General features: G+C 42.8%; 1 protein-coding gene across 1 annotated transcript in view; it reads right to left on the bottom strand.

Annotated features, from left to right (window-relative positions):
- Positions 1–17,003, bottom strand: part of LOC139657152 (connector enhancer of kinase suppressor of ras 2-like) — a 31,356-nt gene that overhangs the window by 1,378 nt on the left and 12,975 nt on the right. The window contains exons 7-21 of the mRNA XM_071534902.1: positions 15,875–15,934; positions 15,644–15,712; positions 10,418–10,564; positions 8,517–8,650; positions 7,910–8,112; positions 7,627–7,716; positions 6,278–6,468; positions 6,091–6,151; positions 5,802–5,980; positions 5,608–5,681; positions 4,051–4,122; positions 3,780–3,847; positions 1,973–2,087; positions 1,388–1,875; positions 939–967 (exon numbers count right to left, since the gene is read on the bottom strand). Coding sequence (XP_071391003.1) covers positions 939–967; positions 1,388–1,875; positions 1,973–2,087; positions 3,780–3,847; positions 4,051–4,122; positions 5,608–5,681; positions 5,802–5,980; positions 6,091–6,151; positions 6,278–6,468; positions 7,627–7,716; positions 7,910–8,112; positions 8,517–8,650; positions 10,418–10,564; positions 15,644–15,712; positions 15,875–15,934 — 1,980 coding nt within the window. The remainder of the gene's footprint in view (positions 1–938; positions 968–1,387; positions 1,876–1,972; positions 2,088–3,779; positions 3,848–4,050; positions 4,123–5,607; positions 5,682–5,801; positions 5,981–6,090; positions 6,152–6,277; positions 6,469–7,626; positions 7,717–7,909; positions 8,113–8,516; positions 8,651–10,417; positions 10,565–15,643; positions 15,713–15,874; positions 15,935–17,003) is intronic.

Below are 17,003 nucleotides of genomic sequence, written 5' to 3'. Positions count from 1 at the left end.
GGTCTTTACAGACAGCAGTAGAGAAAAGGAATGGTAGAGCAACAGATAAATGAGGACAAGAAGAAAGGCCCCTTAGGCGTGTTTCTTTGTCCTGTGCAGAATTCAACATTAACATGGACTGAAAGGATTCCTCCTCGCTTCGCCATCCAAACGCTGCCAAGGGGCACAATGACATTTCGATCGGGCAAGAGAGTAAAAGAAAAAGAAAGAGAGAGCAAGCGTGAGAGAGATTGTGTGTGTGTGTGTGTGTGTGTGTGTGTGTGTGTGAGAGAGAGAGAGAGACTGAGAGAGAGAGAGAGAGAGAGAGAGAGACAGAGAGAGACAGAGAGAGAGACAGAGAGAGAGACAGAGAGAGAGAGCTAGCGGACTGCCAAGATAAATCAGTGTCAATTAGGACACTAAATTTCATCTCACTTAGAGAACTGCCCTGGAGGTCTTGAAGGGATGGGAATTGGGCTGGCTTCAAATCCAACCCAATAAGGTAATAATTGTCAGCGAGTATTCAACCTCTAACACTTGCTGGCTCTGAATGCCTATTAGCAGCTTCGCTTGATAAAAAATTACTGAGTATAACCACTTACAAAATGGCTATAAACAAGTATACTTGTGCAATCATATGCCAATCAAAAGACAGACACATTATAGCATTTTCATTTATATTACTCTATCCAGTCCACAGTGAGGCTGGGGACACACTGAGGCAGGAAGAGGCAATCATGTGCGATGGAGGGCCGAGAGGCTGCAGGTTTTCATTCCAACCAAACACTACAGCAGCTGATTTCACTGATGAGTTCCTCCTCTCTGGTTGAAGGTGGGCTAATCAGTGAAATCAGCTGCCATTATCTTTTTCCTTTTTCCCTTTTCCGATGAAGCCTGCTCTCCTCCAGCTCTACTGAAAGGTGTTCAGCCCACACTGACCGCGTCCCTCCAGCCACGACTTCACCCAAATTCTCTTTTTGTGTTTTTTCTTTGCTTGGTTTTTTTGCGCATATTAATGCACCTTGCATTAACGTTCATATTAATATACATATTGATTCACAGTGGATGGCGCAAGCTCCCGTGAGATTAGAGGTCCTGACAACATTTAATGAGTCATCGAGATATTCTCAGTTATATCATCAAGGGTGTGATTCCCCATTCTTGCCTAATTATCTACTGTGAGCATATCTGTGACAAAAACACATCAGCGAAATCCGTCATTATGATCTAATGCATTTTCAAAATCAGTTAGGATTTTAACTGGTGTGTCCCCAGCCTAAGGTACTTGCAAAAGAATGTGAAGAGGATGGGAGAAGATGTTTCGTCTTGTGTCTGTTGGTGTCTGACATGTTGGTGTCTGACATGTTGGTGTCTGACATGTTGTTATCTGACCATGTTGGTGACTGACCTATGTCTCTGGCCTGGTCCAGCTGGTAGTGCTGCGGCTCTCTGTAATCTGAAGCGCTGGCGGTGGCTGCCAGGACGGCGTGGAGGCCGCTGTCCCGGGGCAGAGTGAAGCTGCGGGGTTTCCCTCCTGCCTCTGCCATGATGTTGGGGCTGAGGGGCACGGGCAGCGGCCCGTACTGCTCCGGTAGCAGGCTGCGCTGTGCGGGCAGGGTGGACTGCCTGCGGTACTCCATGGCCAGCTGCCCTCTGTCCTCGCGTAGCAGGGACCCGTCCACCGGCAGCGTCTGGAGGTAGTGCAGCCTCGTGTTGCTCAGGGGCGCCTCGATCAGGTCCTGCCACGAGTTGCGGTGGCTGCCTGACTTCTGTCCGGGGGAGACGCCGTTGTTGTTGCTGCCGTCCTGAGGCTCGGGGTGGAACTCCTCATGAGAGGAGCGTGACTGGAACGTCTCAGAGGAGGAGAGGTGGCCGTGTTTAGGCTCCAGGTAGGGACTCACCTAAACCACATGGTTAGTATTAAAACAGTGAAGCTCAGGAAAATGAAAGAGGTTTGTCACTTATGGTGCCATCTATCTATTGAACTACAGACAGACAGAGACTCACTGAGGACGGTCTGGGATAGGTGTCATAAGGCGGTGGCGGACTGTCCTGTTTGGGCATTGAAGGCAACTCCATGTCCTCATGATCACTCTCACTCCAGTAATCTGGCGTGAACAAAGACACTATCATTACAGAAATAAGACAATGAGTGATTATTTCTATAGCGGAATCACAACCAATATTGCTAAATGCCAAAGTGAGGAGACTCTACTTCATGAAGAAAAACAACCAAACCAGTTATATTGATACCTAAGTTTAAGAATCATTATAGCTGGCTTCCAGTATCTGTGCTCAGTCAGGACTAGGACTAGCCATGGCTTATGAGACTATGCTTTGGTTTGCATACTCATTTATTAACATGTAGATACAAATGATATACAATTGTTGATACAATTTCTGCGCTGCCAGAAGAGTCAGCCGTCACTTTAGTCAATTGTTGTAGTGCTTGGTGGCGAGGTCAGATATTTTTGGGCATTCTGGACTAAAAGTAGGCATAGGCGTAGGTGCGATGTCAGGATAGTGTAGGTGTCCTGTAGATAAGAATAGGTCTGACTCGTGTTGAGAGGAAATGCAGAGGGGGATGAATCTGGGATGGCAGAACTTCCTGTTGAACCTTCTGGAGGCGTTGTGGGCCCAATTCAGCAACATATCTGTGACGCCAGGAGCCACCTTGACAGACCCAATGACAAACCCGCTGTCACCCGCCCCCCCTTTTCCACCAACACCCAACCTAGGTTTCTACATAGGCTCCTCTAAATAGCACAAGGGTTAGTTACATCAGATCCTGTGCATTTGTAAGAAGCCAAAAAACATCAGAATATGAAAATAACAAGCACGCCTTCTGCACCTAAAATTAGCATTTATATTCAGCACAAAGCAGAGACGCCTGAATCAGTTCTGAAGTAGAAGGGCAATCGGGGGGAGGTGTTAAAAACCATCTTCTGTTGCTCTGGAAAGCATCCGTGTCTATTTTGCCAGGTTATCATATCAAATTCCAAAAAAGATAATCCAACGTTATGATTTAAGCATTAGGATGTACTATTTATTTCTAATCCTTTTAATTTTTGACAATCAGCTAACAGCAAAGAAGAAAAGATACTGAGGCAGCCTATAGTCAGCCTATAGACTTCCTATCACAGCAATAGAAACCAACGAAAGATTTTAAAACTCTTTTAAAACTCTTCACTTTCTACATTGTTAGTTTCAAAGCATAAGCTGCGCAAAACAACACTAGGCAACAAGTTAATTTAAGATGGAATCATGTGGTATTTATATCCAACATACATTTTTTGCTGCTTAAGTACATGTACATTTGGTTTGCTGACTACTATGCACTTTTAAGGATACTATATAGGCTGTAATGTACAAGTTTTAGTCTGCATATTCCAATCATAATGTATTATTTAGGGAATTTCTAGAGACACAAATTAAGCAGTGAAATAAATGTGCTCATAGGCAAATTCCTTGGTTGGTTGAGTTTTAAAGTGTGGGAGCATGGAGTCCTCAGCTTCTCGTTTGCAGCATGTATGACATCCAGCTGAAGGTGCAGACAGGTTGTAATGACAGTGGAAAATGCTTGCTGTGAGCCCGCTATAGCAAATCTAAACCTCTCCAAGTGGAGACTAGGCAAAGGAATTATCTGTGCATTCATCAGAACTTCTTTATGTATGATTCTACCATCTAAAAGTAACAGCTTGACATCCCACTGCTTAGTGTTAATAATCATTTCGGACCTGTAACAGATGGAGCGTCTTTTGCAGCGCTGTGAACAGTTGTGTATCTGTGACTAATCTCACCTTGGTCGTGACGAATCTTCTCCTGCTCCGAGTAGCCGGCCACCGCCATGCTGAGACGACTCAGCCACCTGAGGAGGACAACAGCAATTCACAATTCACTAATGACGTGTGGCAGCCTGACACCCTGTACAACATCCCATGTTCGCAGGTTAGTGAGCATACATGTGGCTGCAGAGGTGGAGAGTTGCCACATGACTATCTCTCTGCACGTCTCTCCTTCAGGTTAAATTGAATAGCAGCCACTCATAGCAGCTCTGCCTCATTAACTCACCGGGACATGTCGTCCACATTTTCCGCCGCGAAGTAGAAACTCTTTATCTTCGGATGACAAGCCTTGAAAGCACTGAAAGAGAACCAAGGGTATATTTAATCACATGTATGGATAAGCAGAATATATATAGAGACATACGGCACATATTAACATATAAGTAAGGTAGGCCTGCAGCTACAGAAGATAAACTTGGCACATGATCACACATTCAGACGGGCAAAATTTTGCAAAGATTGCATTGTGAGATAAATTGCCCTGTTCATTTGCAAGAGCTATAAGTAGAACGTGTGTGTCTGTTTGAATAAGAATTGTAGGCACATCAGACTCCCATGCAAGCACAATCCCTGTATCGAAGGGGGCGCAAGCAGAGCTGCATAATCAAGACGGATATGGGTAAGGTATAATTTTCAAACACAATGCCCTCGTGTTAATTTTTAAACCCACTGCATCTGCTGACAATTAATCCATTTGTGAACAATAAAACCATTCCATTTGTTAACAACCGATTGCCACCACATAAATTGCACTGACCCATTATTCTGACTGTGTTCAACTGCCTATATGGGGTTTGCAAGATTTCATTTAGTTTAAACTTGAAACTGAAAGATAAAGAGATTAGACCTCCTTTAAGCAGATCAGAAATTAGGCTCAATTATTGATAGGCTATTTGTTGAAATAGAAACATTTTCAGTCTAAATCTATTTTTTTCTTACAACTCTCTAGCAGCTAGAACTCAGACAGCCCTCGGGTCTCCAGTGTTCATCCAGGCGAGCTAGTTATGCACTGGTTTCTCCATGCACTCCAAGCAGTCTGCCCCTTGCTTGATCAGCAATGGAATTTATGTCAAATTGTCGGTCTTTGTTTTAGTTGTCAAAACATAGAAATTCAAAATGATCCAAAATTCTCCTTTTCCTGTTCTCCTTTTCTTCAATCTTTTCCTGAAGTGTAAATCATGTTCAGTAAATTATTCTACCACCTACTAAACATCAGTAAACACATCAACCCTCATATTCCACAGGACCTCTGCCTTCCCTGTCGGTACCGCCCTCAGTTCCCAAACAACATAGTAATGTTGCTTTAGATTTAGTTGAACCATCAGTGTATATATATTTTTTATTTTTATTCAGTTGATGGTTCATATGAAAAACACAATTAATTAAAACTGTAAAATGTAAGCCTACTCATTTTTACCCACTGCAGTGATGAATAAATCCATATATTTATGCATCTGCTGTCCTACTGCCATCATATTAAAATGTTATTTGCTAGTTGACAATGCAAGCTCATATTGTTTGTGAGTCAGGCATTCTCTGTGAATAGCCCGTTTCGCATGGTCAAGTCCATAAGTCATTCAATATATATGCCAATTGTTTTCTGCCAAAAAACAATTTGCATAGGATTACCTCTGCTCGGACAATACACTTATAGTATTGTAGCTGAACATGCACTGTGAAGTCTCCATTCATTGTGCTTGGTTAGTGAATTGCATCCAATTATTTAGAGCATAAGCAATGAAACTTTTACTAAAGTTGATCCTTGGTGAAAATCAGTACTCACAACTTCCTTCTGCATTCGGTGGCACGGTCAATCTTGAACTCTGGGAGGCTTACAAAGCCTTCTGCCTTCTCATCCTGGGACAAGCAAAATGGGGGAGATTAATCATTCTGACCCAAGTCAAAGCTTCACAGCAATGTTGACAGTCTTGCCCTTTTTTCAACTTCGACACCAACCCATCAGTATGACATATTCACCTCCTCGTTCATGTACCAGTACAGGCAGGTGTCTTTCAGGATGAACCAGTACTTCTTCCACCGCTGGGAAAAATAGCTTTTAGCGTCCTTCTTTTTCCAGAGCCAGCCCTCGCAGTCCCCCTGACCCAAGTCCTTGCAGGAAATCCGCCGCTTACTCATTGAAGACATGGGGCTTCCAGCTGCAGGGTGAGAGGGGGACCAGAGGAGGAGAGGAGTCAGAGTGCGCACCTTCTAAAGTGGCTTTCTTTTCCGTTTGACACGTGAGCGCTCGAGTTGAAACTACTTAAACGAACGCGCTTACCTTTGCTCTTCTTCTTTGACCTCGAGAGCAGTGAGGACCGTTCAAACACCTGCAAAGTAAAACAGGACAATGAAATGCAGAGGGATCCAATGCTGCCTATTTAATTGCTCCTGCTACTACTCTATCTCACATATAAATAATGAGACTTTTATGATTACGGGGACAAGGGACTGACATGGTAGAGGGAGGCGGAGTCAGAGCTGGATGTGGACAGGGAGACTTCCATCTGGAGTGCGGGGACCAGTGTGTAATGAGCGGGGCTGCCTGCTTTTTCACTCTTCTTCCTGTTCTGGCTCAGGCTGCGTCCCATCAGGTACTCCTCCCCCGGGGTTTTGTCTTCACTCGCATAACGCAGCAGGGAGTTCTCTACAGGGACACAACAAAGCAAAGCCCTTTACTGCACACATTTCAACAAATTCATCGTCACGAATCTATAATTTATATACTAAATCCTTTCTGCGGGTTCCACAGAATGCATTTGCATTGTAAGTTACTGCACAAGTTTAGTAGCATAAAAAGATGAAAACAAACAGGCAGCTGACTAGTGAGTGAACTTTGCGCAATTTCTTGTCTCTGCCCTTGAACTAAACATAGACCAGGGGTTCGACAACATGTTAGTCTGTTTACTGTATATCATTATGTCTGTATTACATCTGTATGTCACTGGCCAAACTTTGTGGCCTATATAACCCAGTGTAAGTCCAGTCAATTGTGTGACTTAACTGCCTCAGTGAATGCTGACATTTCAAAAGGACTGTCATTACAATATCTGTAAGGCATTTAAAAAAAAACACTACAGAAGAAGGCTATCGTCAGGCAGGAAGCCCTCAAAACTTCAAAATACTGTCTCTTGTAGATAAATATAGCACCCTCGCTTCTGCTGAAAAGCCCAAAGGAACAACATTTCACCACCATCCCCTAAAGAAACACACACACATCACTCCAGAGCGCTTTCTTCAAGACTGAAATAAGACAATCGGTCTCTTCCCACTCCATTTACCACCAAGCTCAGCGGTAACCAACAAAATGTGAAAATCTTGGGAAAATATTTTTTTTTTACAGTTGCCAAGGCAACAGCATACCTTCTACATCCAAAAACAGAGAGAAATAGAGAAACAGAGAGAGGGTGAGAAAGAGAGAGATGAGAGAGAGAGAGAGAGAGAGAGAGAGAGAGAGAGAGAGAGAGAGAGAGAGAGAGATAAAGGGAAAAAATAACAGAGTGAGATTTAATGAACATAGGGAAGAGATAGATGCAGGAACTGATATAGACAGACAACAGTATTGGATGGGAAGAGATTCAGCATGTTATCATTCTTGACAAGCCTGCTCAGCCTTTCCGCTTTTTGGCTCCGAGATCTGAGAGGCTGAGGTAAAAACTCATCCCTTAGCCATATTATGAGATATCCACCCACTCACCTCAGCTCTGTCTCTCTCTCTGTCTCTCTCTCTGTCTCTCTCTCTGTCTCTCTCTCTCTCTCTCTCTGCCTCCCTTCCTTTTGCTCTCTCCCACTACCTCCCACTCACCTCTCCTGCTCTCTCTCTTCAGCTTGGCCGGGTCTTCATTGTCTCCCACCCAGTTGTATTCCACCGGCATTGAGATGGGCCTGAGCCTGCCTGCAGCACAGAGCGCAGGGGAACGTCGATATTGCACAGCTCACCCACACGCACACACCAAAGCGACTGCAGACATCTCAAAAACATCTCAGAGATACAAACGTCACATTCGCAAACCGCGTCGCTTTTGAACCCGCGGCTCTCACGCGGCGTTCGGAGCGGCGGGTTCTCAGACGGGGGGGCGAGGGCTTACCATAGGTGGGAGTGCTCCCCCGGCGCACCGGTGACACGCCGTGGTTCTGGTCGTACTCGTAACAGTACAGTATGGCATCCTCCTCCACCAGGGGGAAGCGCCGCCGACACTCCTGGTCCAGGTAGGCGTTAGGTGACTCAGAGCCCTTGGCGACTTGGACGTCCGACTGGGGATCGTCGGCCGGCAGGTTGCCCTTGTCGTCTCTGGGGTGAAGAACGCAGAAAGGCATTTTATGTCAGTGGAGAGTCTGATCCGATACACATGACACAAAAAACAGCAAGCAAGGTGATCGTGTTAAGTGAAGACATGCCAACTTTTCAGGAACTAAGAAAAACAGCCTTGCTTTTAGCTTGATCACCATGAGTTTCTGAGTTTATCCAATGGGCTTTGAAATGGTTTCATAAGCCAAAGAGGCTGGAGAATTTCTCTCAGCCCATAGAAGAACATATAATCCTTCAACTGAAGTGAAAACATGAAAATCACCAAAACTGGAATTATGAGGTTTTCACACGACAACAGCGATATTCTCCTATATTTGAGAGAGCAGCATTTTCATCAAAGCATGTATTTTGTGTGCGTGTGTATGTGTGTGTGTGTGTGTGTTCACCTGGGGGTGTAGGGTTCTGCTGGCGGAGGGGGGATGTAGAGGTCCTGCAGGGCGCAGCTATCCCTCCTAGATGGAGTGCTCAGAGTGCTAGTGGGCGTGGCAACACTACTGCTGGGGCTCTGAGGGAAGATTGGCTGTGTGTGTGTGTGTGTGTGTGTTAGAGAGAGAGAGAGAGAGAGAGAAAGAGAGAGAGAGAGAGAGAAATGGTTGAGTGGATTGGCACACTGAAAATTTTGAATTCACAGTCCTATCAGTTAGTTAGGAGACGGTTCAGACTGTGCAGCTGAGCGTCTCTACCATGAAATGAGCCATGCGCTGTACGTTTAAGATGTTCCAATTCTAACTGGTGCGCGAGGCGGGTTGGTGTGCAGTTTAGTCATCCCTCCCATTCAGGTCAAGGAAAATCTGGTCATAGCCTACATAGTCTATTAGTTTAAATGCTCTACATGCAAATAGGTCACTTTTGTTTCTCCTGTATTTATGATATCTTTATTATGGCATCTTTTTTAAATCGTATATATAGTGTAGTATATATAAATATTACAATAATGAACTGTATCCTTCTTGTCACATTTATTATAGCAAAATTGCTTACTTAAGTTGAACACTGCAAGAGGTGTAATCCTATCACAAGATGCCTGTTTTCTAATAATAAAACATGGACTATGATAGATTTATCCAAAAACTATGGAAAAAAAATATGCAGAATATTTTAAACAAGGAAGAATGGAAATCCTTTCTACAATAGAAGACCAATTCACCACTGTTCAAACTATGCTAATATGTTGCATAACTAGCAGCTGACTAATATCAGAGAGGCATTATCGGAAGATGTGCTCCATCATAAAACCATGATGCGTGCCAGACTTGCTGCAGGACTTCCAATGCACAAGTCCAACGTTCTTTTCAGTAACTTAACAGGCTACCATGACATCCTTAATTTGTCCTTAATTCACTTGTCACATTATGGAACAAAAAGTTTCTTCTTTTGTTCTTTTCTCTCCTTAAAACGCCAGCAGGAGAACAAATTAGTTTCAGGTAGAAAAGAGGAATGTGAAGGTGTGATGCAGAGGATGAGGATGGAGAAGCAGAGAGGGGGAGAGGGAAGAGCAAGAGGAAGGGGTGAGGAGGCGGAGTCGTGTTGTGCTTCAGCGGGGAGGAAGAAACATTTTCTCTGGCAGGGGACTCAGAGAAGTTAATACACACCCTTCTCATTCCCACCCAGTCCAGCTCAGGCACATCATCCTAATAATATAATTGCCTAAGGCCAAAATATGTACACAAGACAGATAGAGGAAATCACTGCGCTCCCTTTTGTGGTGTAGGGAACTAATCTCCTTTATGTTCCAAGTCCATAGAAAAAAACAAAACTCCTGCGCACACAGGATCACATCTGCATTAATTTACTTTGAACAATGTCAACAAAAATAAAAAACATTAAACATGCATCATCCCTCTAACTTTTGTAAAAACCGGACCAGTGATGTAGCAGTTATGGCCTTTCAAATTTAGAAATGTTGACCTTTAATAGCGAGAAGAGGTGATGTGTGCATGTTTGCAGGAATTTAGTTTTTCTATGAACTCAAAATATGTAAAAATACAATAACTATCCTGAAAACACTCATTTCCATAATCATTCTCACATATGCATCACATTAGGCAGGCTCACATTTCATCTGTGTTTACTCACTTGACAAACACAATCATACAGTTCTGGTATATACAGTATATAGCTCTCTTCATTTTATATTCATTATATTCTGCTTTTATCTTGGCCATTTACCGGCTGATTTTTGATGTTAGGAATCTGTGCTGTCTTATACAGACACACAAACATGCACGCACACACGCACACGGACAAGCATATCCAAGAGTGCGGAGGATGTAAGCAGTAGTCATACTTGCAGAGCCAAGGGCTTCCATCTCATGTTCTTCAGAAGAGCCGGAGTCGAGGTGAGCGTGCTCTGTGGGCGCTTCTTCAGCGTCAGAGTGACACCTGCAGGGTCCCCACGCAACGAATTCACCAGGTTCTTCAACTGCCAGCCCACCTACCACAGAGCAGCATGATAGAGTTATGGGCTTCCTCAATATACAGGCATATAGATGTTCTTGATTCACACTAACAATTTAATGTATTTATCTGTGACATTTTCATATAAATAAATGTCTACTCTATCATCGACTGATATAAACACAATACTGATTCAACCTATAGCCATTTCATAAAAGTTTTTACATTTGCTGTTCTAAACAGCATAAAAAAAATCCTCTATGCACAGGATGTGATGCATTTTATGTTTTCTATTTGTTTGGAATAAACAGAAAAAGAGCTGGGTAGTTAGCATGAGCAGAGATCTTTGGCTGAACAGACAAAGAAAAGAGCCTGGCCTACAGAAATTAAACTCAGAGGAAAAAGACATCACTGCACTGTTTATGACTGAGTTATCTCTAGGAAGTACAGTGCAGAAACACCACAGCAATGACCGCTTAGCACTAAAGATGTTGCCAAAATAAATTAGGAACTCAAAGATTAACCAATTTAAGTTCTTTTTGGATACACAATTCATAATAATTACATGGCAACAGTAACAGTATCTCGTCCCCCAAGAATGATGCAGTCCCCTTCTGAACCAATCACTAATAAATATGTCACCACAAATATATGTGTAAGTGTGGCACGGCCCTTGCGCTAATCAGTGTCATTTTGAAAATGGCGAAACAGTGGTTAGATGCCTCGTTCCCCCAGGTTTCAGCAAAATCGGTGGTGCCTGAGATATCACACGGGACAAACAGATGGACAGAGGAACAAGCGAATGCCCCCTTCCCATCTCATTTCTACTTTTACTGATCACTACAAAATCTATCCAAATGGTGAATAATAAATAAAAAAAAATAATTTGGCTGTCTGCAGTGAAAGTCAAATGATTGACAGCATTAGCAATGTCTGCCTCATATGAAGATATCATGTTGTGAGCCAGACAATCTGAGAAGTTGATCACAGCAGCCACACTGTCTGTTAGCTGGCTCAGAATGAGGTGGGACTGAAACAAACTCTTCTAGTCCATCAACTTTGCAGCTAAGGGAGAAACGCCATGTTGGTTGTGTCAATACATTCACAGCATTTGTTACAGAAGAAGGGAGAGCAAGAAATGCATTAAAAAAAGAAAATGATTGCCCAGAATCTCCTTACCCTAGACAGCAAGAGGATTTGACTCATAAATTAGCACAATCTGCTCTAGTCTGCATTAACTACAAGCTCGGCAAGAGCTACAAGCTGGTCACTAACGGCCAACAACCTAAGCATGTAAACATAGTTTATTTCAATTTAGCTAAGCAATTTTTTTCATCTTACAATTTGGAGCAATTTTCATAAGAGAAGCCAGTCTGTGCATACATCCAGCGCATTAAGTGGTTTGAAATTTAGTATTATGGCATTTAGTATGAAGGCAGCAATGTGGCAGGGAAAGGGAGGATGGACGTGTCTTATGCTGTGAGCAACGTGCAAGATTGTCTCGTTCACGAGGGCAGATAGTAGCCAGAAGTTGTCCACTTAAACCCAACAGAAAGACACAAATATCCCTGCCAATTGCATTAAAATGAAATATGCAAACAAGCGAAAGATAAACCTACATTATCTATCAAAAGATTAGAAAGTTAGAGGCATAGTAGAAAACACATTCTGGCAACTTATTTCAAGTTTAAATAGACCCCCATCCTAAATTAAAATAATTCATCTTCTCACATCATTTCTGAGCAGTGCCGTAGGCCAGCTATATTTTATTCACTAAAGAACAAATATCTCTATGAGCAGTTGACTTTTTACAACGCTAAAATAAAAAAATCTTTTATGAAGACTGCATTCTAGGCTATTACATCCAGGCATCAGCAAATTGCCTAAAGCCATCCAATTTCTTAAAATTGAGGTTAAGTGCTTTTTAAAAGGGGTTACGTGAGATGTATTGAAAACCCACACACTTTCTGACAACAAAACCTTGGCAGGCGCTGCAAATGGCTGATTTCAATATTTTGGATGTACTACAAAATATACTGTATGTTAACAAGTCTTAATACAAATAAACTTGTCTCATCTGAAGATGTGCATTACTTAAACCTGGCAACTCGTCTAGTTGTCTCCTGCCTCAACTCCTGAATCTGCTTTTTGTCTTGTTAAACTTTTGACTGGCCTCTCAAATATTGTTGGAATTGCCTCTTCAAACTAAAAAGCTTTTTTTTTTTATTTTCAGGCAGTTTTCCTTTCACACAAGAGAGACCTCTTGATTCAAACTCAATTTGGGCTGTTGTTCAGCATTTTGTACAAGGTGCTGTTGTAGTCATTATTGTAATAATCTGTCGGTGCGCCCAGCACAGCCTGCAGCCTCCACCTACTGATGGCTCATGCTGATGCCCTAATGATTACCTCCAAGTTGAATGCAAAGTTGAGTGCCAAGGGGCAGATTGTGCACCTCGCATGATATCAATCTCCAGGCGCTGTCAAGTTGTGGTAAGCTCTGGTGTTGTGTGTTGTGAATAGTTAAGACGCCTGTAAGTAGGCTTTAACCCAATTTTGATGATGTTTGGCACAAAATACAATCCTGCCCACAGAAACACTGTCTGCTGCTGAACCAAATATGCCAGATCCAGTTTATGGAGAAATATCCTCTCGTGCTCGGCTGACCCGACTGGATTCCAGTTCATCTTGTATTTTCCAAGCAGCCTGAGAAACCAGGTATTCTTTGAGCACTGACCTAGCAATCAGTTGGTACCTTTCTAAGTAATTTGTCACCCTGACAGCTACTACACAAAAAGTCTTGACACAGAAAGTGCATTAAGGAGGCAGATAGGCTGAAGCAGACTCACTTTTAGAATTGAAACCCCTGCTATATTGCAGGATTTAAAGATTGTTTTGCTTTGTTTTGCCAAAAATAAATCCCTGTGCATATCTGTGCGTGTGTTGGTTTAAAGTGGTTTTAGAGCCCCTGATGTGTTGCTTTCAGACATCTACTCTTCTCCCTTGGTGAAGACAGATTTGGTTTAAATGGCTCCTTATAAAACATTGCCTTGTTGGTTCCTTCTATTTATTTTTTCCCTTAAGATTCTCTGTTCTCTTCAGTGTTATCAGATGGTTGTTAAAGTCTCATTGTGCTACACTGGTGCCCTTTCCTTGTTTGTCTGAAGCCTTTCCCATCTATTGAGCATTCCTGCACCACAAGTTCAATTTGTCATTGTTGCCTGGAGTCATTTAGTTCTGATATGCTGCCTCTTTTTTTTTTACAGCCATCAAATATTTGTGTTCCATAGCACCAAATAATCCCCAATTTCTTTAGCTTTTTCTTTATATATTTTTAGTAACATTTTCAAAGTCAATCACACTGCAGTTTTTTTTTTTTTTGTTTTTTTTTACCACAGATCATTCTTTTTTAATTTCCTTTGCTTGATGGACCTCTCTTCCCTCAGCAGCCAGAACTTCTATGTTTATGTCTGCCTCCTGATGGAAAAGGATGCTGAAATCCTGTGAACTTTGGTCTGCGTCCTACTGCTGGACTCCACCCAACTGCCTTTTGAAGAATTATAGATCAATCGTAGGTCCCTGATCTCTTTCAATCAAGCACCTCTTCTTTTCAGGCCTGGAGCTTTCTTTCTTTTCCTGCACTACGGGTCTGTTACCATGATATCTGCTGCTGCTGCAAGGAATTCTGGGCCTCCTGACAAGATGTGACGCTGACCCCCCCATCCTGATGCATCTACCTTAGTACAGTACCACCTCGTGTCTCTGAGGAGGCCCTTCTAGCTTGGGGCCCCCTGATAGTTTTCCTCCTTTTCCCCCCACTAGCGGTGCCACCATCAATTTGTTCTTAAATGAACCGCACTGAATTGAATTAATTATTAGTATTTTTGTATAAATGAAGCAAAGCCTGTGAAGCTAGTTCAGCTCCGGATCAGCTGATGTGTCAGCTGAGCTTGAGTATTGCCATCACCAATTGGGCCACCAATCTGTGAGCTCCGTTTCTGTATCTTTCCCCATGGGGCGGCTGCATTTGAATTCTCCTTGCTCTCGCTTTTGGCTGGCTTTAAATTACACTTCACAGGAAGCACGAAACAGAGCCTTGACGCCAAAATGATATCAGCATTTACATTTATTCTCTATAAAGATGTGATGATGATGATGATGTTCAATATGTGAGTTATCTGACTGAAATGAACTTGACTTCGGCAGTGTCATCGTCGCACCTCTTTCTGTTGTGCATGCAAGTAGCTATTATTTTGGAGGAATGGTGCTATATTTAAATTGTGCATCAAAGGGAATTTTTTTGTCTTCACCTCCTCTGAAGTTAGCATGCCATGTACACTGCAGCCACAGGCAGTTTGTATGTGCCTTGGCAATGATCAAAATCAGCCCCTACTCACAGACACCACACTGCATATGGTGAAAAAACATGTTCATACCCTGCTAAGGGCCCTAAGCAGGTAGGTACCTACTGCTTGATTGGAATGTGGCCTACAGGTCTGCGTCCCAGCTTGGACAAAAATTTTACTATCTATGTTTTAGTTATTGAGCCAAATACAGGCTGTAAACCAAAAGGAATTCCTACAGTTACAATAGGATTCCCTGTTTCAAAGATCGTTTTTCTGCTTGTGACTATCCACTGTATACAAGCAGAAATGTACTGCACAGTCATACAATGTCAGGGGCACTGGGGGCAGTTTTGGGCGAAAGGTTACAGAAGTGAGGGCAGGTTCGATGATTTGAATTGGCCATCTGGGAACATCTGGGCTGGAAAAGTAAACAGACTAACACACCAAATTCCTCAAAAACTACCGTCAAGGTGCGCTATAGCAAGGTACATAACCCAAAAGAAGTCCCAGTGGTGCTATACTCACTGGACAGTATACAGACTGTGGTTGTACTGAGCAGCTCCCAGGTGTGAATGTGTCTGAATGAAGTGAATCAATGTGAAGCAGGGTATTGCTGAAAAGGATCATGTTTGCGCAACAAACCCTCCGAGGATGAATCCAGATTTAAAAACAATTGCATACAAGATAATTTGCAACTTCAGACAGACAAAATGAAATGCACGCACACACAAATCAAGCCAAAGGGCAAATATGAGTTTAGCAGAGAGCCTCACCACTGTCTGATGATTGACCTGGATGACTTCATCGCCAGCATGGATTTTCTTACAGCGATCAGCCAGGGACTGATGGATAGACAGAGGCAGAGTCAGAAACACACTATAGCTGCTGCTGCTTCTGTTCATTGTCATGATAGAGATTTACTGTGATACAACCAACAGTGAATGATCAGTGTGCCAAATATCTGCTAGTTCTGACAGAGCGTTCTAAAAAAGTTGAGTACTTACTCCCTCTGTAGTCCCAGTGATTACATGCAAACCATCATATGTTGATTTTATATACATGCCCTGTAGAAAGACAGTAGGAATACGAAGTCACATTTACATTTTAATGCACACTCAAACACAAACACAGACAGACACAAACACAAGGCTCATTAAACACACTGCATCTCGCTTCAGCCGCACAGTCATTTGCACAAGAGACCAGGGTCAAACAGCATTTGTAAATCTTAGCATTTCTTCTTCAAGATGGGTAGGAACTTATATGGATTTATCTTAATTATTGTCTAGCACCAGTGAAAGACTTGGAGGTGTGTCTCACTCTTTTCCTATTGAGCTAGGATATGCCTCATCAAACAATACAAAATGTTTAGATAATTACGGGGAAGCATTTTAAAATCAATTTGGTATACTTTCCTGTGTTTGACAATATACCCAACACAATCTGAATTGCCCTGGTGAATGTGGTGAACCCCATGTGGTGAACCCCACCCTAATGCTGCTCCAAGCAGATTGAAACAAACACTGAGAATTATTTGCCAATAATGTCTGACCCAGGTCTGTTGACATAGAAGCTAAAACACAAAGCTTTCACTAAAAGAGGTCTAAAGTGCATTGCAAATAAACAGACATAGACACACACGCAGACGCGCCAGCACACAGTCCACACACGCACACACACACACACACAAACAGCATGCCAGTCTCCAAGATGAGTGTAAGAGGTTTATTTTTAGGCCACTTGGCCCAGTGTTCTGTACAGGTTTTATTGAACGGATGAGAGAACTTCCATGCCCCTACAAGCATTTCGGTGGGGGTGGGGCTCTTACTGTAGCCCCGAGCAGGAGCAGGACACTCATGTCTGAGTGTAGGTCAGTGCTAAGATGGAGGAGTCCAACAAAAGGCAGATGGTTATACAGTGGCAGGCAAAGTGTCTTCTCTGCCATTTAACATAGCCACTGTATCCCAAAAATAAGTATAAAGATAATCATTTGTTACAGTGAAAAGATCTTTAGCTCTCTGTATCTTGCCCATTTCAGAAGTTATTTTCATGCTGTTTTATAAGTCGAGAGTTACAGGGAGAGTTACAAGACAGCGGCTGTGGCACACAGTTTTAATGTTTTCGCTCCATATT

This window comes from Centroberyx affinis, unplaced genomic scaffold, assembly GCF_046629955.1.
Source record: "Centroberyx affinis isolate AG114_WGS23_722 - 3 ecotype Tasmania unplaced genomic scaffold, CSIRO-AGI_Caff_v1 ptg002635l_1, whole genome shotgun sequence".
NCBI lineage: Eukaryota > Metazoa > Chordata > Actinopteri > Beryciformes > Berycidae > Centroberyx > Centroberyx affinis.
This window is presented reverse-complemented; position numbering and strand designations above follow the sequence as displayed.